At 40.6% G+C, this 26,425-nt stretch overlaps 1 protein-coding gene across 37 annotated transcripts in view; it reads left to right on the top strand.

Annotated features, from left to right (window-relative positions):
- Nucleotides 1-26,425, top strand: part of RTKN2 (rhotekin 2) — a 225,283-nt gene that overhangs the window by 197,167 nt on the left and 1,691 nt on the right. For 34 of the 37 annotated variants that reach the window (XM_065670907.1, XM_065670904.1, XM_065670900.1 and 31 more), the window contains 3 exons: nt 5,579-5,744; nt 7,660-7,767; nt 9,831-15,702. In XM_065670907.1, coding sequence (XP_065526979.1) covers nt 5,579-5,744; nt 7,660-7,767; nt 9,831-10,384 — 828 coding nt within the window. In that variant the 3' untranslated portion in view covers nt 10,385-15,702. Of the gene's footprint in view, nt 1-5,578; nt 5,745-7,659; nt 7,768-9,830; nt 15,703-16,185; nt 16,904-26,425 lie in introns of those variants that run through there. The other 3 variants (XM_065670923.1, XM_065670927.1, XM_065670925.1) reach the window with 3 other exon arrangements.

Here is a 26,425-nt window from a genome sequence, read left to right as displayed (position 1 = left end):
GTAAAGTCTCTTAGCCAGTTCACTACATGGCTACACAAATGCTTGTGTGGTACAAGAAAGGGGCTAGGCTACGATGGGACTGAGCAGGGACATGGATTAATAAAGAACTGCTTCTTACAACAGCAATATCAGCTTTTGGTGGCTTTAAAGTTTCTGGAAAATATGACTGTATTCTTACCTATAGTGAGACTTGTGTGTAAACCAAACATTTAAATCAGGTATAACAATGTCACCTGTTTGTGTTAGTACTTCTTATTTAATTTGCTAAGATTCAAATTGATTCCTTAAATAAAACCACCATTCTGCTAGTGCTGTATCTATTAACAAAGTCATTTTTAATTCCAGTTGTTCATGCATTTACATCAAATGTCTGAATGTCACTATAGTGAAACTATTTAAGCAAGTTTACTTGCATACATCTTCAATCATGTTTAATTGCATACTCAGCCTTTGCCATAATACTGTTTTCCATCTGCTCACAATATGAGTTGAGAAATGTTAAACTTCAGTAAATTATAGAATTATTAAATCCATATTCTAAAATGTGACAGTAATTATTTTTAAAAAGTATCTATCAGGCTGCCTCATATCTATCTTTGTCTTTTCTCTATTTTGGTCAATATCCTAGTTTTGCTTTTCCTTTTAAAATATCAATATTCTACTAAGGTATTTTGCTCCCTCCAAGTTACCAATATGCTCAGAACTTAAAATCCAGCTTAATAAGCATTTGCCTAGAAACTGTCCATATGTTTGCAGAGTATCCTTAAAGCTAACATGTAGAAGGTACAAAAATAATGTATCTTATATCATTTTACAGAAATGTCAGACTGCTGGAGAATATGACTGAGAACCCTTCTTCAATTTAAATTAAAACCAGAAAAAAAAAAAAACCCAATTTAAATGTATTTGGATACTTTACTACTTAAACAGTTTCTCTTGAAAATAACTTAACGCCTGCAGATATTTTTTGACTCTTTGTTATGAAATTTCTCTTACAGATTAAATGAAGGCAGACTAATCATATGGGCTTGTCTGTTATGTGTTGTTATAGAAACAGCAATTTCAAAATGAAAGTTGAGCTTGAACATTCACTCTAGACATTCTAACTAAAATCTCGTCTGGTTGCATATGTGGCATTTTCATTTGTAATGCTGATCCTTTACATGTAATTGAAAGATACTTCTTGAAAAGTAATGAAATCATCTGGATTTATGAGAAACTGTCTGGAAAATATTCACACTGATAGCCTTATTTCCCACTGCTTTTGAATCGAGACTCAAAGAAGCCATTAAGACTAGCAAAGTCATTACTTCAACTTCAGATGACTTCACTGCTACTGCTGTTGAGCAAGAATGGTTCTGCAGTTCCTATTATGCAAGTGTTACTATTATTGTTCCAGCTAAATGTGATTATAACATATTATATTGCACAACTAAGTAGGAAAAGAGAAATGATATTTTCTGTAGCAAAGAAAATTTGCTGGAATCCAATTTGAACAAGAAATATTCCTTGTGGGCCAGTTCCTGAAATTTTTTCAAGTTTTCTTTAGTTTGAAATGAATGATAAAGGCCTTGCCTACACCTGATAGCTTAGCAAATAGGGGTGTGTGCCAGCACTTCATGTTAGTGGCTCTGTATTTGGAATACATATTCTATTGTATCCTGGTTATAGATTATAAAACTTTTTTTGTGTGCTGTGTATGCCTGAAGCTTGAGGAATTCTGGGATGTCATTTCAAATTATTGTAGGCTTGTGATTTCCTTCCTGGCATATTTTGCCAGTGCAGTCTTTGCTGTGGTGCCATGAAGTGCAGCAGGCCCAGAGCTATCTCTGTTCATGCTAATTGTTGAGGTCAGCAGGATGAGAAACAGCAAATGTTTGCAGCCTTGGGCTCAGGGTTCATTGACTGATTGCTAAACAGTGTAGTAGGAGTGAAAGGACAAAATCAAGATGGTATTTCAGTCTGGAGAATATAAGGCTTGGGAGATATCTTAATGCAGCCTTTTGATACTTTAAGGGGGCCTACGAGGAATCTGGAGAGAGACTTATTTACAGGGGCATGTAGTGATTGGACAAGGGAAATTGGCTTTAAGGTGAAAGAGGGTAGATTGAGATTAGATATTAGGAAGTAATTCTTTACTGTGAAGGTTGTGAGACAGTAGCACAGGTTGCCCAGAGAAGTTGTGGCTGCCCCATCCCTGGCAGTGTTCAAGGCCAGGTTGGATCGGGCTTTGAGCAACCCGGTCTAGTGGAAGATGTCCCTGCCCATGGCACAGGGTTAGAACTAGGTGGTCTTTAAGGTCCCTTCCAATCCAAACCATTCTATGATTCTGTGATTTTTGCAAACTGTTACCTTGAATGACAGTTCTTGTTGGAACATCTGTTCTGGGTTAGGTCAGGTAGAGTGTTGGAAAAGGTAACAATGGCTGCAGCAGCATAACTTCTAGGCAACCAGTGAGTTCAATCTTGGTCTGAAGTGGAAGTATATTGATTTGAGTTCTTGACCATGTGAACATTTATGGAGCCAGCAATGTTAGCAGTATTCTCTGTGTGCATCAGGGAGTTCCAGCAGTGGTGAAATGAGAGGAGCCCTGAGAATATCTATGTTCTCTGTAGTAAGACCTTTGTCCCACTGGTTGGCTTCAACAAGCCTTCATACATGTGAAAATAATCTGGAAAAGCACAGACGAGTTAAGTGCCTCCAAATGTCTGGTATCTCACATCATATTGCTCAATTTAGTCTTGCAGTTGCTTGAAAGAGGTTGTGAATGTGGGCAGGGGAAGCAGATATAATAACTAGATCCCACACGGTGGACCTTATAACACACACGCTCAAATTGAGTGGTTTGGAAACTATGTGTTACGGCTCCCTGGTGCTCAGCAGAATGCTGGTTGGTCATATAATGCCATCTCCTCCTGGTTTTTAGCTGCTGCATTGTACCTAAGATAGCTAAAATAACGTAGAAATCCTAATATTGCTTTTCCATATTATACTTACACATAATACTTACCACCCAGTGGTCACAAAGATGTTATGTTCATAGAAGTTCACAAAACAATGAAGACGAAAGGAGGAAGTATTCATAGCTGATAGGGTGAATCCACTCTTGTGCATTAATGTGTTTGAAAGCCAATTTTAAATTTAACTGAATTTCCCTGCTTGCCTAAAAGAGACCCCATGGAAATTATTAACATTACAGAAACCACACATTAAGAGATTATATTTTGTTTCCAGTGTCATGTTATTTCTTGGCTAATTTTTTGGTACTAAAAACATGAAGGAAGTTTGTTAAATGTGATTTGATTTGTTTAATCTTAAAATAAATACACAGGTCTGGATCTTAGCTTATTCAATATTTTTCTCAAGAACTGTAGTTTGTTTTGATGTCTTAAAGTGACCTTTATTGCCATTGGTCCTCAGTGTGTTGGGATTGGCCCAGCAGGAAAGTGTTGCATCTCAGCAATACCAAAACTTCCCCCCTCTCTCTCTCTCTGGTTTTGTTTTGGTTTGGGTGTGTTTTTTTGTTTGTTTTGTGGTTAAGTGGATCTGGGCACGTAGTGTAATTTGTCCAAGCTTGGTAAAGTCATCAAGCTCATTACTGTAAGGGCATCTTGTATCACTCCTTAAATATTCAAGCATCAGATATAGATTGTTGCTTGAGGATTTATCTCCTTTGAATAATACCATAGTTGTGGGATAAAACCTGCAGCAAACATCATTAAATAAACTTGTGTGTATGGCATGCTTGAAGTTCTTACCTGTCAAATGTTAATCTATTTGATTTTATTTTTTTGCTGGTATCTATGGTTACCTGAGTTAATGGGATATAGAGCACTTATGGATGAATTACTTCATCTCCTATTTTTAGACAGAAGAATTTAAATGAGCATATCCATCAGATATGCTACAAGCAGCTGTTGGTATTTCAAATGGTTACTTCAGTAATGCATTTAAAATCTGAGGATTGTTCTGTAGAATAATTTTTTGGTTTTCTGAATGTCAGAACTAGGCTTATCCACTTATCCCCATGGGATCCCATGTGTAAACTTAATTTCTGTAGGTGTATGTTTAACATCTTTAACAGATGTTTGACATTTGGTTGAATTGTGTAAAATTGAACATGGTTGAGCTGTCCCCACAGTATTCTGAGGAATGCCCGAGGCCACCTTTTGGTCACATTCACTGTCCTGCAAGACAGGAGACGTTCGAACACAACCCTGGCTGTGGCTGTTGGCTTCCTTCAAAACCTGGGGCACTCCCCATGCCAGGGGACACCCTTGTGTGTCAGGAGGGTGCTGTGTGCTCTTAACATGTGTTAGGCAGCCTCATGTCCTGCCAAGCTCCAGAGCTTGCCAGATGTAGGGTGCTAGTTGGCTCCCTGGCGCCGAAACTCATCATCCCAACAGGATTTGGGATTATGCTGTTCTCCTGGGTATGCCAAAGATCCTTTTGAGGGCTGTGTTGTAATAGGCCATTGCTTGTTCAGTCAGGTTGAACTGTATATGCAAAGATATTCCCAGGGTTTCTGCATTTACTTTTGTAAATAAAGTAACATTAATTATTTTAATTTGTTCATCAAGTTGTGATGAGCAGCAATGCTGACCAGTTGTGTTCCAGAAAGTTTATGAGTTGTGTTTTGCCAGACTTTTACCAAAATGCTTCGGTATTTTACATATGATTTTTTTTTTCTTTTCCCTACTTAAGGAACTACATTGCCAAACAGAAGGGGAAACCTTGGCTGTTACAGTGCTGCTGTGTAATCTGAAAGTCTTTCTAACATTAGCTGAAGAAATTTGATAGACCTGTGATATGCTTCTCACATACATTTTTTTTTAATTGTTTCTGTGTAGCTCTCCCTAGTTAAGGCATAACAAAAATGTCTATTTTGAAATGACAAACAGGATTTTTTTCATATTATAGCAAAGTGGTTTTTTTCATCCTGGAAATTTGTTCTACCAGAACTGCATGGGTAACTGCTACAAATGCTTCTTTAAATGTGGACTAGATAAGTTTATTTTTGCCTTTCCTGTCACTATAGTAGGAGCCCTGAATGTCCTGATTCACCAAGATGAACATAAAGTAATACAAGTTTAGAACAGACTGCATAATCAGCAGCCCACAGAAGTACAGTAGGAGACCTAAACAGTGGCTGTAACAGTGTGGTTGTCCAGCTGAAGAGTTTGGAGGAAAAGAGCTACTTGCTCTTATTTTAGATTCGCTAAACTACTGTGAAGAATGAGCAGTGTGAGATGAGCTGGTGAAGGCAGGGGGAGGGAAAACATAAAATATACATTCTAAACTAAACAGCAATAATTGCGCTTCATTCCCTTATTTTTCGTATTTTATGCCATTTTAATAGTTTTATGGGAAAATATTTTCATAAGTGATTCCTGACATTAGTTTTGGGTTTGTTTGTTTTTTGGTGGGGTCTTTTTTTTTTTTGTTGTTGGTTGTTTTGGAAATAATATGGATTAGATAAAAAGACAAATTATACATCCCTTACAGTGTCATTGGCCATAAGGTGATACCAGCGCGAAGCTGAAGCAATAACTCATTAATCACAGTTTGTCGTTCCTAGGAAACCAGAATTCGAGCTGTGGATAAGGACTTCAAGAGAAGGACTAATAACTTCTCTGTTATCAACCCTGTGTCTGGAGAGGCTGTGACGCAACTTTTTGCTACTGACAGTAGGGACGAACTTCATGAGTGGATGGAGGCTTTCTGGCAGCACTTTTATGACCTAAGTAAGTAAGCAGGCAGTGCTGGCAGTGTGCCCTCCAAGTGGGCTGTTATGTAACATCAAAGGGATCGTTGAACAATTTGAATTGGAACTGCCTCCTAAGCCTTTGTTTGCAAGAAAAGAGAAGGAAAAAATATTGGCTGGGATAATATTGGGTGGTGGTCTGAGGTGCTGGAAGGCAATATTTGACTAACCAAAGTCAACGTGTTTGGTGTGGGGTTTTGCAGGAAATCAGAGGCAGAATATGCCCATCAATCTCAAATGAACTTGGTGTCTTTTAGCAGTATTCTAGTTAATTTGTTTTATGGACTGCCACATTCTCTCCATCTCTTCCTCCACTGTAGCAGGAAGAGTCCACCTCTGCCTGAGCATCCTATCAGTGGTGTGTTGGTTTTGTGAGACACTGCAAGTATGAAACTTTTGGGTGTGGAATCCTTAGTGGGAAGTGGTGAAGATGCTGGATTCATTTTGGGCTTTGGCTAGGATGCAGATTCAGCCAGCCCTTGCAAGGAAGCACATCTATTGGGGAACTCCTTGCTCAGCAGTGTTAATAGCTGAATTAAATTATAATTTTTGTGACAGGGATTACTTGATTCTGTTGGTAATTCTAAGGTTTTGGTACCCCTTGTTACACAGGAATATGCTCACCCAGCCACACTCCAGTCCAGTCATGCAAATACGTACTTCTCGAACCTGCTAAAATCTGTACCTAAGCCTTTGTAATAGGTGATATGAATGAGATGAAAAATTGACACCCTGATTGTTTGACTAACCTCTGGAGCAACACTCTTCTTTCATGAGAGAAGAAACTCATTTATTGGTGTAAAACAGTGAAATGGTATTGAAGTAGTATACTGTGTTGCTGTTTTAACACCAAATATTTATCATAAAAACAATATAGATTAATTCCTCTCCATCTTTTTCTTCTGTTTTGGTAGTTTGACTCACAGGTTTATTGAGAGTAGAGAACAAGTATCTGTTACTGTGCCAACATTGACAGGTTTAGTTGGTTCCCGACAGTTATTTTTATCATTTAAAAAAACAGAACCGGGTCAATGAATGAAATATTAGTCTTTAGTCAGAGGCCACACCAATAAAATCAGTGAATTGAGCTTGTGAAAACTCAGTATTGTAGTTGTATTTCTAGTCCTTTCGAGCTCTGATTTACAGTAGGAAAAGGCTCCATCAATTAAAGAAACACACCAAGCAAAAACTAGGGCATCATCTTTAAATTAGCTGTAGAGTGGGGTAAAAGAACTACTTCTTATTCATTATAGATTGAATACCCATGGATTTTTTGAGACATTTTCTTTAGGTTCAGAAAAATGGGTCACTTGGTATTTAAATGCCTTTTTTCTTTCTTGCTTCTAAAATTCCCTTAAAATTAATGTGCTCGGAAAACTTGGAATGATTGGTATGAACAAAGTAATTTTACCGTGTCTTGTTTTCCTTAAGGTCAAAATCTATTAATAGAAAAAGAGGTTTCTTTGTCTGCTAACGGATAAAAGGCAAGTTATCCTCTATTAAAGACAGAATGTTCCTTTACTAGAACATTGTAACATAGTTGTATAACATCCGTCTTGCAATGTATTGGAGTTTGTCCCTGATAACTTCATGAAGCTTTTTTTTTGTTGGTGAATTTATACTGTGTGCGGGGATTTGAAGGCAAATTATGATATTTAACCTCCATAGTATAGCAATACCGCTAGAATGCTTAAATTGGAGGTAGACCTGTGTGCTAAGAGAGTGAGTACAGAATTGAAAATAAAAATGCATGCTGAGCATTTCTGCTAGACAAAAGTAAATGCGTATTGATTAGCATTGCATTGGAGACAGTTTCCTAGCACAATCGAATAACATCAACTTTTTTCAGGCTGAAGTGTTTAAGTTCCAGTCATTGTTCTTTTTTTCTCTCTCAGGCCAGTGGAAACATTGTTGTGAAGAACTTATGAAAATTGAGATTATGTCACCACGGAAACCACCTTTGTTCTTGACAAAAGAAGCGACCTCCGTCTACCATGATATGAGTAAGTGGGATTTGTCTTTTCAAGTTGCAGGGTAACAGAAACAACATTGTCTGTATTCTGGTGTTGATGTCGAAACACTGAGTTTTTCAAGGACAGTTCAGACAATGAGAGAGCAACAAAATTGCATACCAAGGAGTACATAATAATCTGAATTTGTAACAGCACAAATAATGAATACATTTTTATACCTTGAGACAAAGAAATCTGTACTCTGAGTTATAACTAGGGAGTCCTGAGCATATTCAAAAAGGTGTTGTTAGAACTAAACATTCATCGTAAGAGTAATATAAAGCTCAAGAAATGTAAAGGTTAAATAGTCCAGTCTGCAAACTGATAATGTCTTTAACTAGTTGCATGAAATTAACCTGCTGTTCTTAAAGCTATTTAAAGGCTTACTAAGCAGAACTTATCAAATTTTTTGGTCTTTGGTAATGATGTTGGAAAATACGCTTGGAAAATCTAGCTAGCATGTCTTTGAGACCTGTATTTTTACAGAGGAAAGTGGTATGCAGAAGGATTATTTTAATAGTTTCATTACAGAAATAATATTTACAGACTAGAAAAAGTAGGTCACTTTGTTTTAATGGATCTGATACAGTATTGGCTGAGAAATACTGTATAACTATAAATGCCTGACTGCTTGCTGCTTAAGATTGGAACTGTGAAGATGCTCAAAATTCCATGTGGGTCATTGAGTTACTGTGCATCAGAGCACTCAACAATCAAGACAGTCCTATCTAAGCTAAGAATGCAGACCAGAAAGGCAGTATATCACCTATATGGAAGTTTTACAAAGGTAACACGGTAGCATAATTCTGCTGACACTCAAGAACATCAGTGAGGAGCAGCACGCATACTCTGTTTCACTCTTAATATACAAATTTTCCTGCTTATTTATAGTACTCAAAGTCCCCCTATACTTAGCATCAGTGAGGCTGTGCCTTGAATAATGTGTTTGGTTTTGGGCCCCTCACTACAAGAAAGATGTTGAGGTGCTGGAGCAGGCTCAAAGAAGGGCAACAAAGCTGACAGAGGGTCTGGAGCACAAATCTTACGAGGAGTGGCTACGGAAACTGAGGTTGTTTGGTCTGGAGGAAAGGAGGCTGAATAGAGACATTATTGCTCTCTACAACTACCTGGAAGGAGGCTGTATTGAGGTGAGGGTCAGTCTTTTCTACCAAGTAAGAAGTGATAGGCAAGAGGAAATGGCCTTAACTTGTGCCAGATGAGGTTTAGATTGGGTATGAGGAAAAATGTCTTCACTGAAAGGGCTGTCAAGCCTTGGAACAGGCAGCCCAGGGAAGTGGTGAAGCCACCGTCCCTGGAAATGTTCAAAACCCATGTAGATATGGGACTTAGGGATATGGTTTAGTGGTGGATTGGGCAGTGGCAGATGAACAGTTGGACTTGATTATCTTAAAGGTCTTTTCCCATCTAAATGGTTCTATGCTTCTATAGGTAAAACGCTGTGTTTAAAAATGTGCTGAAAACTGTTAATTAACATGTGGCCTGCAATAGAAAAGATACTGCTGCTGTTTGAGGCTAGTATTACTGCAGTATACCTAGAAAACTCAATATGACGGATAAGAAATGGGAAAAGACAGTCTTAAAACACATAAAGAAAAATTATATATGCGAAGATATCCCATTTTCTGCAAGCTGGAAGTACAAAAATATTTAGTCCTAGACTTTTTCATAGGCCTTCTGTGAAATGAAAATTTCAAAGCACTATACAACAAAAGATGTTTAATATCTAATACATACAGGTTTTCTAATGGCACATCATTTTTTCTACTTTTACTTGGGAAGAAATATCAATGCCCTACACTGTTGCCTGAATGCCAGCTGTCATCAAAACAGTTCCCTCCTGTCGCATCAGAGCAATCTTTGAAACCATATGTAATTTTTTACATTTCATCCATTAATACTCTTAATAGTAGTCAGGACTTCACAAGACACAGTTAATACAGTTTTGTATTCTGAATAGTAATAACAAAATAGGTAGCAGTAAAATCATTGGTTGCATTTTAATCTGAGTTAATTGCTGTCCCTTAAAATTATAGGCATTGATTCTCCAGTGAAACATGAGGGCTTAGCTGATATCATACAAAGAAAAATTGAAGAGATTGATGGTGAGTTCCTGCTTGGCCAGCAAAAAGAGTCTGCATCTTCCCTGTGGGCTTCACTCTTTGATGGATCTCATGAGATGGTGGTTCAGAAAAACATGCATCTGAGCCCCAAAAGAAATACTACAAGCCCTAATGACAGCAGAGGAAAGAAAAGAAGAGCTCCACCTCCACCCTCTGATAAGTCACCCTACAGTGCAAAAGCACAGGTGAACACAGAGCAAGTGGGCAAGGAAAACTGGGAGAAGTCTGACTGCACATCTGCTAATAGTTCTTCTTTTGATTCAAAGTTATCTGCAAAACTGCAGCAGTTGCAGACACCCACTGCTGCTCCTCGCAAAATTGGTCCTTGTAGTAAAAGCACTTTAGCTGGCCATGGGAATCCCATTTCACTGGTTAACAAGACTGAGTCTGAAACCAAACCGGTACCAGCCCCTAGACAGAAATGCATCAGAGAAATGCTAGACCCTAGATCCTGGTTGCAGCCATAGACATCATAATTAGTTTAGAGAAGTGTCTGGACTTTTAAGTTTCTCAGCCTTCTACATCTCTTGAGTGAAAAATAGATTTTAGCATATAGCTTGTAAGTATTGAAGCTGAAGTGGATTTGGTTTTGGTTTTGTTTGGTTGGCTGGTTTTCTCCTTTTAGGTAGGGCATTACTACTCGCTGCAGCCTCAGCTGTACTCAGTATCACTAACATCTAAATAATAGCACTAATAACTGGGGGAGTTCTCTCTAGCTGAAATAACAGTGCTACTTCTGAGGAGTGTTTCAGTACCCTCCCCTTGAAAAAACTGCAGTGTTCAGGGTAACTCAGTATCCCTGCAGCAGTGTTGTTACCATTACCTTCTACCAGACCATTAGCTTAGCCCATCTGCATCTTCTCAGGCTAGTCCAAGTGGGAATTTCACACAGACTCAGCACAGATCTCACAAAATCGATTTTCTTGGGCTCCGTGCTTGGCACCACCTAAAATATTTTTCTCTCCCCCACTGTTTGGGAACCACTCCTTATAATGTGATATTCTATGAAAAGTTATTGTACTCTTCTGAACAGCTTTGTAACTCCGTATGAATTTCTGAAACAGTTCTATCAATTTAGCATGGGATCGCCTACGTTCTTGCTGGTGCATGTGCTGTCCAAGTAGACCAGGATTATCTGTGTATGAGCAAGAATGTGATCCGTGACTGCTACTTGTTTCAGATTAACATGAACATTTAAAAGCTGTACTGCATATGAACACCTATTCCGGATTTCATTTTTATGGTTGGGTTTTGGGGTTTTTTTGACAAACAGGGCTCTGTAGCATAGCTTCTCCTGTGGGGATTCTCTCAGCTGTTCCTGGTTTGTAAACACAGCAGTGTTACTGGTAAGCAGTAAGGTCTTTTTACCACTTGTTTTTTTTTTTTTTTTTCTGAAATAGCAGAGAGTAAGTACTTCAGGTCAAAATACTGAACTTTGATATTCTTCCGTCTTATTCTTCCATCTATTCTTCCATCTAGACTTACCATTTTTGTAAGAAGCACGGGTTATTAGGATTCCTGTGGCACCTGCAAAATGTCTATTGCAAATGGAAAAGATTCTGTTTTCCTGCATCCACAACTTAAGTATCCAACCCTTTCCTTAGCTGATGCATTTATGTCAGATCCTGGAACTTATCCAGGAGCAACTGTATACATATAGTTCATTAATTCTTTTTTTTTTTTTTTTTTTTTTCTAAAATGCAGATGGCTTTGAGAGTTTTACTCTTTTCTCCAGAAGATATTGTGTGCATGGTTGGTTTGTTTTATCTGATTTTTGTCTTTTGCTAAACTCTTAGCTGCACAGCTGTAAAGGTGTCTGCTGAATTCCCTCAGTAGTTCATTGCCTATTTGGGATGGGGCTTGAGAGGCAGGTTTCATTTACAAATCCTTTTGCAGGATTAGAGCCCTTTGTTTCTGGAATGTCCTTGTTCATTCTTCATTTAATCACATTCCATTTTCCCTCTGAAATAACCATAATCATTCCTACAATAAATCATGCTGTTATTTAAATGTATGGTTTGTGAATGGTTTATAAATAGGAACAGAAAAAACTGAAGAATAACTACATGATTATGTAAATCAGACACAGTCGACTAAGTGGACTGTGCAACTCTTTACAAGAAATAGGAAAAAATAAAGAGGGGAAGAAAAGCCATGTTTTCCAAAATGCAGCTGCAGTTTACTTAGCTTTAAATCTAGCCTTAAATGTTACTGTGCCCTGGAAAGAATGAATACCTTTTTCCTGGTAACCCCCTTCCATTTAGTTGTTATATTTAAAAATAAATCTCATAAATATATAAGGCAGGAAGGCGCTGTAATGAGGATTTATTTTTAAATTCAACAGGCCATTGAATTTCAACAAGCAGTCTCTCTTAAATTCAGTGGCTTTGTTTTGAACCGAACATACATATTTTAGGAAGGCATTTAATATTAATTTAAAGCCTTCAAGTGATGAGAATTCACTCTTACCTCCTGTTGCATTAGTTAATTATCCCAGGTACATTTTACACTTGATTTTCTATTTGCATTTCTAGCTCCACCTTAAGTTATTTTGGTCTTTTTATGCATTTGATTGCTTATATTGATCTCTGTAGTATCAGCTTTTCTAATTGCTTGTGTGCAGTTATAAATCATGATTATGTCCCTTTTAACCTTTTCTCTGATGAGATGCACTGAATTCCTTAACTTTCGTATGGCAATGAATGTTATACAAGACTAATTAATCTTCACATTCTTCTCTGTACTTTTCATGTGTTGAAATATTTTTAAGTGTGACATCTGAATTAGATGCCACGTGTCAATAATGATCCATCAGGACTATATAGAAACATAACGTGATCCTCTCACTCTGATTAATGTCTCCTTCCCTTCTTCTCTCAAAAATGGTATTATCCTTTTTTTGTGGAAGCATTGCCTTGGATACTGATTTTTTATGGCTCAAGTCCTCTTCAGAGCCTTTTTCAAGAATGCGGTACATCATCCTCTTATTAGCCTACCTTATTTTTTCTTAGAAATCTACACTGTATTTTACCAGCATTAAAATAGTGTTCATGAAGCGATCCAGATTGCTCTGTGTGAGTGACCTGTCCTCATTCTTTACTACTCCAGCAGTCTGCATGTCCTTTGCAAATTTATTGCAGGTGATTTTCACAGTTTCTTCCAGATCATTGATTTTTAAAATTGAATGCAAGGCAAGGTTTGTAGAGAGAGGTGATAAGTTTTTATTACATCAGTGACATGGGTAGGAGGTGGGGAAAAGCAAACAGACAGGCCATTGAGTTTGTGTCCTTTTTTTCCCCAGAACCTTTAAAAAATTGAACAAGATGGAAAACAACTGTAGTTCTTGTGGATTCCCTGTTAATGCAGTATTTTGAAATTACTTTTCTGTCTCCAGCTTAACGTTCTATACTGATTTGATCTGGTACTGATATTTTTAGAGAAAATGACATGTTCATCTGGTTGTCAGTACGTGAGTTAGGGTTCTTACGGGTAACACCTCAGGGCAGGTGTCTTTGCAAGCCAAGCTTGCTATATTGAAGAGTAAAATTCAAGCTGTTGTTCAAGACCTATTCTCCAGGAAGCTGTGTTGATTGACATTTTATATCTATCCTTAAATTAGACTCATGAGCCAGTTCACTATATTACCCTGATCCCTACTAAGCAAACTAGACCATTAATTACCCAGCTCATCCTGCTTCAGAACAACAGTGCTGTTCTTACAGTCCTGTGAAATGTCATGGCAATGTTGAGACTTGTTTAATTAATTGCACATTTAAGCTCTTATAGCTGTAAAGGCTTCTGCTACTGAAAGTAGTTTCTGTTATTTTAAAAAACCACTATATAATCCCTATTATGAAGCATCAGTTGACTTCAGGTTTTAGTATTTACTGACTCAGTCGATTTTGGTTTGTTTGGTTTTTTTTTTTCCCTTTTGTATTGCCATTTATTGTTGCCTTTGAAATCCTCTGTTAAGCAAGTTGGTTTAACTGATAAAAACTGCAGGCTACCAGCAAATCTTAGCCATACAATAAAGTCAGTTATAGGAAATACATTTGTACTCAGCTTTTGTCTATGCAAGAGAACATAAATATTAGTAATAAAAACAGAACACAATTTCAAGAGCGTAATTAGAAGATATATCTGTGAGGAAAATGGTCATTTTTTGGCTTTTCCACATAGTGGCAAATTATAATACATTATTACAGATACTGGTCTCTTATCATTGCATAGGCTTGCTCAGAAATTGGAACTCTTACTTTGGTTTGTTTGGAGATTTTGGGTTTTTTTTGGGTTTTTTTGGTTTGGTTTTTTTTTGGGGGGGTGGGGTTTTTTTTGTTTGTTTTTTTGTTTTTTTGGTGTTTGGTTTGTTTTGTTTTGCTTTGTTTTGTTGGTTTTTTTTTTCCGGGGGGTTGTTTTTTTTTTTCCCCCAAGTTTTCCTGGCTACCATGAGGATGAATATTCAAAACAGGAATTAAAACCAATACATTGCTTGTATCCAAGCAGTATATGAAGAATATATGAACTAATATGAGGAAGGCAACTATGCAGTGTGGTACAGTGACATTTTAGACTTTGCACTGATTCACTTCCCAGGCTGTGCTGCCTTAAGATCGTGGCCCAAGACAGCAACGAAAGCCCATCTGTTGGTAGTGCGTGGGGCTGGGAAGCTGTTAGCTTCCATCCTTCAGAGTGGAGGTGAAGGGGAGTCAAGAAGCAGAGAGGCAGAAGCAGCCTGTTCCTTATGGGACATGGTGGAAACTGCTAAACTGCTGTTTCTCGGCACTGAAGGAGAATGTACCCATTAAGTCATCTTGTCAGTTGCATTCAATCATGAGGGTGCTTTAATTGCATGAGTCAAAATATCAGCGAAGTTACTTGATTAGTATTTATAAAGAGTGCCAAAATAGGAAATGTTTTACACAGGCACAGGTGATGCTAGCCAGCCTCCTGCTGGGACAAGGCTTGGAAGACAGCAGGAGGCCTGTGGCTTCTTGTAGACCTTAGGTCCCATTGCCCCATGTTCACGTGTGTGCAGGCAAGTTGGTGTGCTTCTGCTTGGCAGTGGAGTCCATGGAAGCACAGCACTTGTTCAGAGTCACTGCACTCAGAATGAACAGCTCGAACTACCCAGTGTAGCACAGTGAAGACATTGGTAGCATCTGCTACGGCTGAACTACACATGTGATTAGGTACTTTTATGAGGAATATGTCAGGCCTGCTCTGAAAACTCTAACTGCTTGTTTGCTGCTGGAATGAATTAACTGCTGCTTAAAAAGTAGTGGGATTGCAGTCTTGAAGTCGGTCAGAGGCAATAGTCAACCTGAACTCTTTCTTTTAGAAAGTACAACTTGAAAGCAGTTGCTATCCCAAACTTGAATATAAATTTCACAGAACAGGAACAACTTTTGAAATATTAACAGAACGAAGACTTAATTTAGTAACTTATTATGTTATATCTAATGTCTTCAGCTGTTCACTTGGTCTTGAAATGGTAGACGGTACCTTTTGCAATTTTAAATACATTAGCTTAAAATGTTTACATTTTTACTAGCATTGTAATTTTATGTTTTTCTATGATAATTATATTAATAGTTATTTTACAGTGGTGTGTGCATATTTGGAAATACTGTCAGAGCTGATGTACAATTAATGTAGATTGCCTTAGTAGAAAAAGGCAGATTTGGACACTAATGTATTGTGAAATGTTAGAATAGAAATCTTTTGCTGCTAACATAATGTATTTCTGTTAAAATATGCAAGTGAAATTAAAGTTCCTAGAGTAAAAGGCTTTTGGTGTAATTTTCTTCAATCTAAAACTGCATTAAGCTTTACTCCAGTTTATAAACCATGGGAGATGGCTGCTGTAAAATAAGAACTTAAGGGTAGATACTTTTATGCTGGGCCTGCTGAATGTATCCCTCTAGGCTGGTGTTGACAGTAGCAAACAGTGTTTGCCTCAGTTTTCTAAACTGGAGGAAGGGAGAAAAAACCCCAAACATCTGGCAGATAGCATGTTTGCTCAATGAATTATCCAATGTGTCCAACAGATCTCTGTGTGAATGTGTGATGTTAGAAATGTTATGTGAGCTACGCCTTGTTTCCACAAATGTGCCTAAATAGTTTAGGTGCTTTTTTTACTTCTCTCATAGTCTTGCAAGAAAATGTGTCATGAAGCAGATTTACATAATTCCATCTGCTGTGTAAGGTGACTTCATAAATGAGTCACTGACACGACTAATACCAGCCATCATTTTTTTTTCTTTCATAGGCAGCCTTGTGCTGAAGGGGAACTCCTGTTTACCTCACCGGCTAGAACTTGGTGTAGTGTTGCTAATTTAAAACCAACTGTGCCATTCATGTAAAGTGTTCTTTTGGCCCAATTATCATAAAAGAACGGTAATAAAAGTAGAAGGAATTGTTAGACATTTCAATTTTAGAATATGTGGCTGATTTAAGAGTCCATGAAAGAAACAGTGTGATTGATAATTGCAAGGCAAGCCAATGCAGATGAGTGATTTAATGAAAATTATGCTGCAGTTTGCTTTAAGGGATCATAGTAAAGTAAGATATGATGATCTCTTCCTATAACCATTAGCAAGTGGTTAAACTGTAATCTTTCCATATATGTATTGTATATCCACAAAAAAAAATCTGTGAGACATCAAAATAAATTGCTTTTCATGGGGGAAAAACCGATCTTTCAAGATTGTTATCTCAGGATAGCTTTCTAAATGTTCTTCGTGTACTTCCCCAAAGGGAGAAAAATTACAGCAACTAGTGGAGCCTCTTTTATTCTGTTAAGGCTTTTCTTCACATTTCTACAAACTTCTTCCAAAATAGTTTTGAAATAACAGAATTTGTAATCTACATTGTCTCATCTGAGGGCTTTTTTGATACTGTCCAGTGTCAACTGTGTCAGAAGGTGATACAGGAATACCTGCAAAAGGAAGTTGAGGAGTCGTGTTTCACACACAAACGGTTTCTTCCTAGCCTGTTAGTAATTACAGGCTCTTTTGTATGCAGACATGGGAAGCCTTTTATCCTGTCAAAGTTTCACTGCATGTCTGTGTCTGGACATGAATTCATAATGGCAGTTAAAAGTAAAAAATTGTATTTTTTTTAATATAATTACATTTTGGCATCACTGTTGCCTCATGGAACTTGCAGATTGATGATATGCCACAGGAGTTTTCTTTACAAACTTTAAAATTTGTGTGTTTTCTTTTGCTAAGATGGGAAGAGTCAGTCCATCATCTTCCTTTGTCACTGCCTATAAAGGTGGTACCAAAATACAGATACATTTGCCTAAGTTTGTTGACCCAGTCTTTTCCATCTTTCCTTGGGTTATATTTTCCATTTTCTAATTACTGTCTATTTCAAAATCCCTCCTGTATTTTGACGATATCTTTCTTGAGCTGGGTGTCCAGAGCTGAGCATGCATTTTAAGCTCAGGGGTGCCCTTGGTTTACAAGAACATAATATGTTCATTCTCATTTTAGTTGCTCATTCTTCATTAGCCATCGCTCTATGGCCAGAATGGTCTGTGCTTAAATTAAGGTGCACCTTAGGAAAGATCCTAGCGCTGTTACGCTGAGCTTAACATCTGATAACTTTCTCAACAGCAGGAAAAACGTTAGGGAGGCGTAGCTGGCACAAGGAAGTCGCTTTGTCCACACTGCATTTGTTTTTCAGATGGCAGCAGCTGCTTTACTTTGTTTGGTTTTGGATGATGGTTACTCTGTAGTCCCTCATGTCTGTCCGCAAGGGTTGAGAGCTTTTAAAATAAACTGAGCACATTTTAACTGATTGTTCTCATGATGTGGATGTATCAGCCGGAGTTGCAATTGTCAGAGTACTGAGCTGCCAGATGTTTAGCCCATGTATTTGGCTTGTAGGAAAATTGAGGGCATGGATCCAGACTTACTGACTGAGCGCAAAGGATGGGGCTGCTCTGTGCACCAGCATAGCTTTGTCTCACTGCATGGGCCATTCGAAATGGTGTGGAGCAGTCTAGCTTTTCAAACGTGGAAGAAACTTTGCTCAAAGTTAGGAGAGTCTCAAATTTTACTAAACAAATGGAAAGCTTGTAATTAAGGACAAATCGTAATAATGGTATTCCACACACAGCTGCAGGTCAAATTGGATTTATTATACCATGCCTTTAATATATCTTTTTTTAATTATTTTAATAAGAGTTCATTTGTATGTCTAATAATACATCACATTTTACTCCTGGCCTTATTAGAAAGTTTCTTAAATATTTGCTTGATCATTATACTTCAGTAAGGGTCTGCTGTCTTGGGACTAACTGGCATGCAGTAGCCAGTAAAGCCTGCAGACTGAGGCACACTTTTCCAGCCCTCCATTTGAAGTAATTGTATAATTGCTTGGCAAATAAAGTTTGTGATTTCCAAGCATTAATGTGTAACCTGCTATTTACATTTTTCATCAGGGTAACCAGAATGTATCAGTCGTCTTCTACTCTACACCTTGCTGGAGTGATTAATGCAGACTTTAGCAACAATTTGTTTACTTTTCTTTTTCTACATTTCCTTCAGCAGGGCAAGTTCTGTCAACCATACCTGCAAAAAAACCCAAAAGATAGAGCCAATTATTTAGTTAGGCTCCATCTGTCTCTTACTGAAGCATGAAAGAGAGCCAAGGGGTTACTGCAGAAACAATTATTTGAATCAGGATACATAATTGCAAATGTATAATCCTGTTGTATAAATTTTGTTCAATGTAGGCTTTCACCTAGATTGAACAAGAGCCAGTGCAAGGGCCTCTGCTTCTCAGCTCCTCACTTATTAATAGGGACAGTCATGACAGTATTTTTCACGCCTTTTGAGGCGTTAGTTCTTCGTGGTGCTGGATTTGGCAAAACAGTAAAGATGTTTCGGGACCATGACCTAAATACTACCCTCCTCACAGACTCTTCTAAACTGAGGGCATGCAGGAAAGAGAAAAGAATTCAAGCTCTCCCCGTTTCTAGAGAGATGACACTAACAAAGATATTTTGAATGTGAGAACAGGGCAGTTTTGAAAAGCTGACTGTTGGGAGTTTCATGTGACCCACAGCTCAATTAGGATGTTTTCTGCAAAGCCACCTGGCGTTATCACTGCCCTTCAGCTTACTGGGTGGCTTTTTCAGGTTTTAATAGTGATATAATATTCAGAAATTATATAGTTTAGTCCTTGTACTTCACTTTTTAAGCCCCTTACAACAGAGGAGTTTGAAGCTTTAAGCTCTCCTTCCCTTTCAGTGTTACTATAGGAATTAGCGTTATCTAGCAGGAACGTATTTCATCTCAGCTGACACGCAAAGCACATGAGGTACAGCAGCTGACAGAAGGCCTTGTGTTTGGCCAGTGTTGCAGGCTGTGTCTTGTCCATGGAGCAGAGTTTGGGACTGTCTCCTGTGAGGCACTGTGATCCTCCTTGTGCTGTGGAAGGAGCAGCAATTATTCCAGTGGATGCCCAGCAGACAAGGGAGCTGAAGAGATATCAGAAACTCCTTTCCAAGTTATGCTCATTCAGCAATGATCCGACTGCTTTCCACAATGCCCTAGTCCTAGCGAAGCAGCAGTATGCACACTTGAGACACAAACTCTCCTGACACCGCCCTGGACACATGGCAGAGAGCAAACGGCACCAGCACTGCTGTTTTTCCCCAGGACATGACTCCAAACACTGCTGTGCATGGAGGCACTTTTGCCCAGCCAGGTCCAGAGCCAAGAGGGGCTCATGCCTTGCTCTGCTTTTTATCCCACGCCAGTGCAATCACAGCAGCTCCCTTCCAGAGAAAGTCTTGAAGTGCTTTATAATCATTAAGCCTCACATTACTCTTTGGGTTAATTATTTTTATGGCAAGAGAAGTCAGCCACAGAGGTTACATGTATGAAGTATCCATGTTCATAGACCTGAGCGTGCTCAGGTTTGTTTGCCTTTTTAGCACCATCTTGATCCTATAATCAAAATACATGCATGAGTTTCGGCTTTGATAAACTAAATCATAAAAGAACAAACAAGCAAATGAGCTTTTCCATTGCCTCCTCCTCTGTTGCAGTCTGGCTTTTCAAGGTGCGATCCTTGAGAGCAGGGCTGTACCTTCCCTAGCCAGAGTCCCTTCTGGCACTCTCATTCATGCATTCTGTCAAACAACATCTTCTTTGATTTTTATCAAGATCTTGACTGAGATCTTCAAAGCAATTAATTCAGTGCTCCGTGATTGCAGCTGCTGAATAATTGTTTGTTAGAGTGTTTTCTTTCCCAGGCAAGAGATGTAAAGTAGCTGCTCCCCTCAATAAACAAGTTGTCAAATGTGATTAGTTAATGGACCTGTAATCATGCAATAGCATAAAGGTAAGGAATTGGTAAGTGTGATGTGAAAATGCATACTTAAATTAAAGCTATAGGGGAAGATTTTCCCATAGGAAATCTTGCTACCAATGCTGAAATAGACTATTTACCATTCATAATGATTAACTGTAGATCGTTAATTAAAGAAAACAAGAGATTAGTCATCAAGCATTTCAAATTAAAGATGCATTGATTGTTTGAGTTACTGTTGGTCCGACTGGGAGACCAGGTTGGTGGCCAGGTCCCCGTGCCTGACACAGCCTTCCCACAGAAACTGATATGCAGAAGTAAAAGCCTATTAAAATTAAGGTCAAAAATTTACTGGCCAATATCAAGCCCCAAGAGGCTGAAATGCGATCCTGTGTTCCCGGTACCAGCTCTGTAATTCCCTGCACTGTTCTTGGTCAGATGCGTATTGTCAGGCTCGTCAGTTTGTAGGGGAGAAGGAATATCTCATATGTTGGCAAGTGAATGCAAAATTCGAAGCTAAATGGAGTTACCGTGAATGTGCATTACAGCTCAAAAGCTAAGTAAGTAACTTGTTTTCTTCTTTAAGTAATAAATCTCCCTTTCTGCCAGCCCTTTAGAAGAAATCTCAGATAATCCTGTAGCGGCATCTGCAGAAGGCCAAAGCCCCGTGCAGAGGAATCTTGCAAGGTTGGGTATTTTCCACCCTCACTTCTTACTTGGGAAAGGTGCATTCAATGGTATCATTTCCTAAAAGAATTTTCCTTGCCAGAAAAAGAAGATTTTTGGTTGGTTGGTTGGGTTTGGTTTTGTTGTGGGTTTTTTTTTTTTTTGTTTTTGTTAAAAAACTGTATCTATTATAGAAATTTAATTTTCCATTTGGGAATTACAAGCAGTAATGCAATAATAATAGTTGTTGGTTTCCACACGCTAATATCAAACTATTCCAGGCAGCTGCCTTCTGCTTTCTGTGCAATCTCTTAGCGTTAGGCTCCAATATAAAATGAAATGACTCTAAACTGTTTGCCAACTTTGACTATTCTTTTAAAATCATGTAGCTGTTACTTACATTATGTAACAGCAACTGGGGTAATTTAATTACTAGGTCACTTATGAAAAACAAGACTTCACTTGCACCTTTCAGGTAATTAACCACCTAAGTACTGTTAAAAATACAACAATCAGGGCAAGGGACACGTCAAAGCCACTTCACTGGTGACACGCTGCGTGGTCAGAGGCTGTGGGGTTGGTGCTGCTGATAGCCCCAGCCGGCTTGCTCTTCGTTTGCTTTTCGGAGGACAGGGAGTGGGGGGGCAGCTGTGATTTGTGGGCTCCCTTGCCCCCTTGCTCCCACCTCTGGGGGTGCTCTGCCAGCACAAGGGGCAGTGACGCTGCTGGGTTTCTGCAGGACTCAAGTCTGATGCTCCTTTCGCAATGTCTTTCTCCAGATGAGTGTCTGACCAGGACTAGAGGCTACCAGGCATGTGCTTGTAAAGCGGGTGTGTGAGTTCAACTGTTTGCTAAGAATAATGAGGTCTTGGCCAACCTCAGATCCTAATGCTGAGGCTTTGAAAAAGTAACAGAGTAATACCTGTATGGACATTTTGGCTATTCAGTCCAGCAGGTCACACTTCAGGGACTTTTCTCCTCCAAGGCTATTTTGTAATGAAAGGTGAGACTCATGAATATGGTGTTTTTAGACAGAACCTCCCAAGGTGCCTGTTTGAAGCAAAACTCTCCATGCTCCAGTGCTGGCACACTTCCAGCTTCATCCCATGGTTTTCTCCAGCATTCCTCTAGCCCCATCTCCTCTGTAGTTTACTTCAGGGCCTGTCCCACTCATCTTCTCCCTCCTGGCTGGCTCCCAGTGTCACAGTGGGATCCTCTGGTTCCACCTTATTTGTGCCACATTCTCTGCTTTCCTGGTGTGGTATCTAAGGACACTGGTTATCTAGGAGAGTGTTTCAAGGTACTGAACCTTTTAAAATTGAGCAGGTTAGCCAAAGAGTAGATTATACACATAAAACCATGGCTAACCGCAGAACTCCAGAAGATGGAGCATGATGTAGATGACCAAATGTCATGATGCTTGCAGTGGCATCCCCCAAGCCGGTGAGACTGAGGTTAGGATCAGGTTAGTCCTTCAGAGAGCTGCATTGCTTACAAAGAGCATCCAGGTTTCCACTGAAGACTGCATGCTGGATTGAGTGGCTGCATCCCTTCTCTGCGCACACATTGCTCGAGAGCCATCCTCATCCTTGTTAGTATGCAGCTGGTGTGGTTCACCAGCTCTGCCAAGCAGAGCTTTTTAATTCTCCCTCGCTGGAGAGGAAACTTCTGAACAAGAGAATGATTAATGGGGGGAGGAAAACAGAGCAAACAAAATTAAAACAGGAATAATAAACCCCCCCAGTGAAAGTGAAGCGACCAAGATTTATGGGAATTCTATGAATTCCTCACACTCGTTTGGAGCAGGATTGCGTAAGTTGCAGCACACGGCGCTCGGCACAGCTATTAACGAGAATAGCCGTGTTTATGCTTTCATGCCCGGAGGCTCCAAGCGCAAGGCCTGTTCACACACGTAAGGACAACGCAGAAAGCCAGGCCCGAGTAGCGCAGGACCAGCTGGGAGGATTTTGACTGTGCACACAGGACAGTAGCTCCTGGCACGGGGACAGCCGGGAGAGGGGGGGGACACAACACGTAGCTGGGCACCACAGTGGGATCTGGTCTGTCCCACACACACGAAGTGTGCTATTTGGGTAAATCAAGCTTCCCTGGGAAGGGTACCCAGCTCGCGCTCAGCAGCAGCCCTGGAGACGTTTGCCAGGCGCTTGTTTCCCTCCTACTTCCTCCAGAGTTTGATGGAAGTCAGTGAAATGTTGCCGGTCAGGTTTCCCACTACGGCTCTGGGTGCGCAGTCTTCCCGTGCTCCTGCAGCAGTCAGCATCAGCCAGAGTGCATTATAGGTGCCTCCAAGCTGCTTGAAATTAGGGATCGGTGGAGCACATGTACAGTAGCGGGTCGTTCTTCCTGGAGGGAGTCCAGCCTGGCTCAGCTGAGAGACATTTACAATGAGTTGTCTCCATACAAAGTACTGAACTTGAATAATACCCCTCCGCTCTCCATGGCAGTAGTAGTGAGTGCTGGAGCATTTTTCTTCTAATAGCTCGACTTTGCTCTGCACCGCTTGTGTGTCCCTTGACCACCAAACTCCCTCTATCACTGTGAGTGGGTAAGAGGGTTAACACCAGCTAAACTTGGACAGTACAGGCTGGGAGACGTCGGGTCCTTACAAAGCACAGCTCGTACATGATTATGTTTTATGTGCAGCAGAAGCTCACGTTTGTTCAGGGTGGACCACAGAAGCTCGCCCACCTGACAAGTTGCAGGATAACTGACAGAAGAGTTGGTTATAATTGGTACAGATGATACCTGAGCACAGAAATACCTCAGCTCTTGCAGAGGCCACACCTGAACTCCTCAGAAGAGCAGAGGTTTGCAGCATGATCACCTTCCTCAGCACAGAATCACTGAGTGGTTTGGGTTGGAAAGGACCTTAAAGCTCAACCAGTTCCACCCCCTGCCACGGGCAGCAGCACCTCCCACCAGACCAGGTTGTGCCGAGCCCCATCCAGCCTGGCCTTGAACACTGCCAGGGATGGGGCAGCCACAGCTTCTCTGGGCGACCCTCACAGGGAAGAAGTTCTCCCTCATATCTGATCTCAATCTATCCTCCTGAAATTACAAGTATCCAAAGGCTGCAAACCTTCCTGAACACATTCAGCAGCCAGACCAAAATATTACATGTTACTACGACCTAAACCAGCGTGCTTAAGAAGCTGCCTCTTCAGCACAGAGTGTGATTCAGGGGCTGCGAACAGGAGTGGAGGAACAGACTGCATCTATACTTTCTCCAGACAATAATCATACCATTATCTTGAGGTTAAAATTTTAAAGTCTTTGTGCGGTCTATTGTGTGCACACACATATGTGTGTAAGTTTTAACTCTGTCTGCAGCCTGTTAAGATGCGCACAATGGGAACCCGGGCAGCTGGGGTTTGTGAGGCTCAGGCTGCCCTGCGTCACAGTCCCAGTACTCATAAAATGCAACAGGCAACCTCTGCATCTGCCTGTTGCTTCTCAGCTAGATGAATCCCAGCAGCGGCATCAGACCTTTCCTCTCCTCCTACTTTTTCTATTGAGAAAGGAAAATAAAATTAAAAGGCAGAAGCAGAATTTTTGCAATCCTTACGACCGTCTATTTTGGTTACACCGATGTCAAAACGGGGGGCTGCTGACCTGGTGAAGGCAGCCACGTCAGTGAAGCAATTCTCACTTGGCCATGGGGCACTGTTGCTAATTTGCCAGCTGACTTTTCTGCGCTGGTGGACAGGAGGCAAGGTCCCCATGCTGCAGCAGGGTGCTGAGGAGCGGTGCCCGGTTCAGCTCCAGGTGATCTGGTACACGACAGTAGCTATGGCCATGAGGAGCAGCCAGCCTGGGCAGGAGCAGCAGCGTAGCTATCATGACCTCACATACTGTGCTCTTCTATCAAGTATGGTTTGCGTTCAGGAGGCCAGATCAGCCCAAGCAGGAGCTCCACTGCCTGGTTAATGCCATTAATCCAGAGTTATGCCGCACGGCTTGGTTACCCAAGGGGATCAGACAGGGAGGGCTCAGTGATGGGCAGTGCCGGGGCCCAGGTGTGAGTGCACCCCTGACCAGCAGAGCAAGTGGCAAGCAGCCCTTGGCCACACTGCACCCATTGGGCAAAGCTGCTCCCTGCACTCTCAGTCCAAGGAGAGACGTTCATCCACAAAAAAGGACAAACCTCCCTTTGACAATGAATACGAGTGAGATTAAAACAAAAAGTGATGTGGCACACAAGAAAAAAAAAAAGCCAAATAGAGAAAAAGGAACTCCTTGGAAGGGGGAAAACTGGGGAGTACGCATTTTTTGGTGATCAGAAAGATCAACCAGGGCAGAAGACCAGGGGAAGAGCAGCTTCAACTATGAAACCACCAGGCAGTGCCCATTTCTACTGCCCATTAAACCTCTGTGTGTGTGTCTGCCTGGGGAAGGCATGGGGGTGAAAGGAAACCATCAGTGCTCCATGCTGCTTGGCCAAGTTGTTTTCTGTTGCTGAAGTATTCCACCACAGTTTAATGCTTTGACCTTGTTGCCTGTGCTCTTGGTCCTCCTCTTCTTTCTCAGCATGTAGAGGCTACTGGTGGTTTGTCATGCCTGCTTAGAACATGGGTATCTCTGGGGAAGCTTTTGGTAACCTACCTGCCTCTAGAGTGATGCACAGCTATACCACCCTGCCTAACCCAGAGTCATTGTGCAGACAGAAAGCACAGCAACCGCACATACAGCAATACAGTGGAATAATCAAAGAAAGTTGGTTTTGGAAAGTTCCATAAGAATGAGGATTAATAATGTATCCAAACCCTGCTGTGTCAGAGAAGGGTGCAGGGCTGAGGAACAGGGATGGCAAGAAGGAGAGGGGTGGCACCAGGAGGATGCAGCAGGATGCAAAGCCCCAGCCAGCCCACTGGAGATGGAGGGGCCGCTGTAACCTGCTAGCCATGTAACCTTGTTGCTTTGTTTGAAGGATGCAGTTTGCAGCTGTAATTCCTCTGGATCTGATATGGAGATGTAGCCTAATTCTAATAGCATACAGCTCCTTCTGCCTTCTCTGGGATTTTCATTACATAGCGTTATAAGGGCCAGTCTGAAAAGCTGAATCTGGACAGAGCTGGGAACTGCTGTTCCCTGCCATGCTCATTTCAGTTCTTTGTTCCTTGCAGTTCCTCTGAGCAGAGGAGGACCGATAGTCAATAGGTGCTACGGGCAGGCTATTTAGTGGGACTCCTTCTGAACTTGGATAAATCATTTGACCTCCTCCTGCCTCCATCAGTCCTGTTGCAAAAGTAGCTTATTGCTGGCTCTGAATGAAGAGCAGGTGCTCCTTCTGAGCACAGCTATCACGCACCCGCAGAGGGAGAAGGACACAAGCACACCAACACACACCCCAACTGTAGCCAGTGCAAAATGCAGCCGGGGGCTCCACTCCTGGAGTTGTTCCTCAGTCTCCACTAGCAGCTGGAAGCAGAAGGTGTAGAGGATGATGTGGGGACTGCTGGGGTAATGGCTGCCTTCTCAGAGCTCCCCTGCAG

The sequence above is a fragment of the Lathamus discolor genome, chromosome 3, assembly GCF_037157495.1.
Source record: "Lathamus discolor isolate bLatDis1 chromosome 3, bLatDis1.hap1, whole genome shotgun sequence".
Classification (NCBI taxonomy): Eukaryota; Metazoa; Chordata; class Aves; order Psittaciformes; family Psittacidae; genus Lathamus; species Lathamus discolor.
The sequence above is the reverse complement of the archived record's forward strand: the minus strand, read 5'-3'. Positions and strand labels throughout refer to the sequence as shown.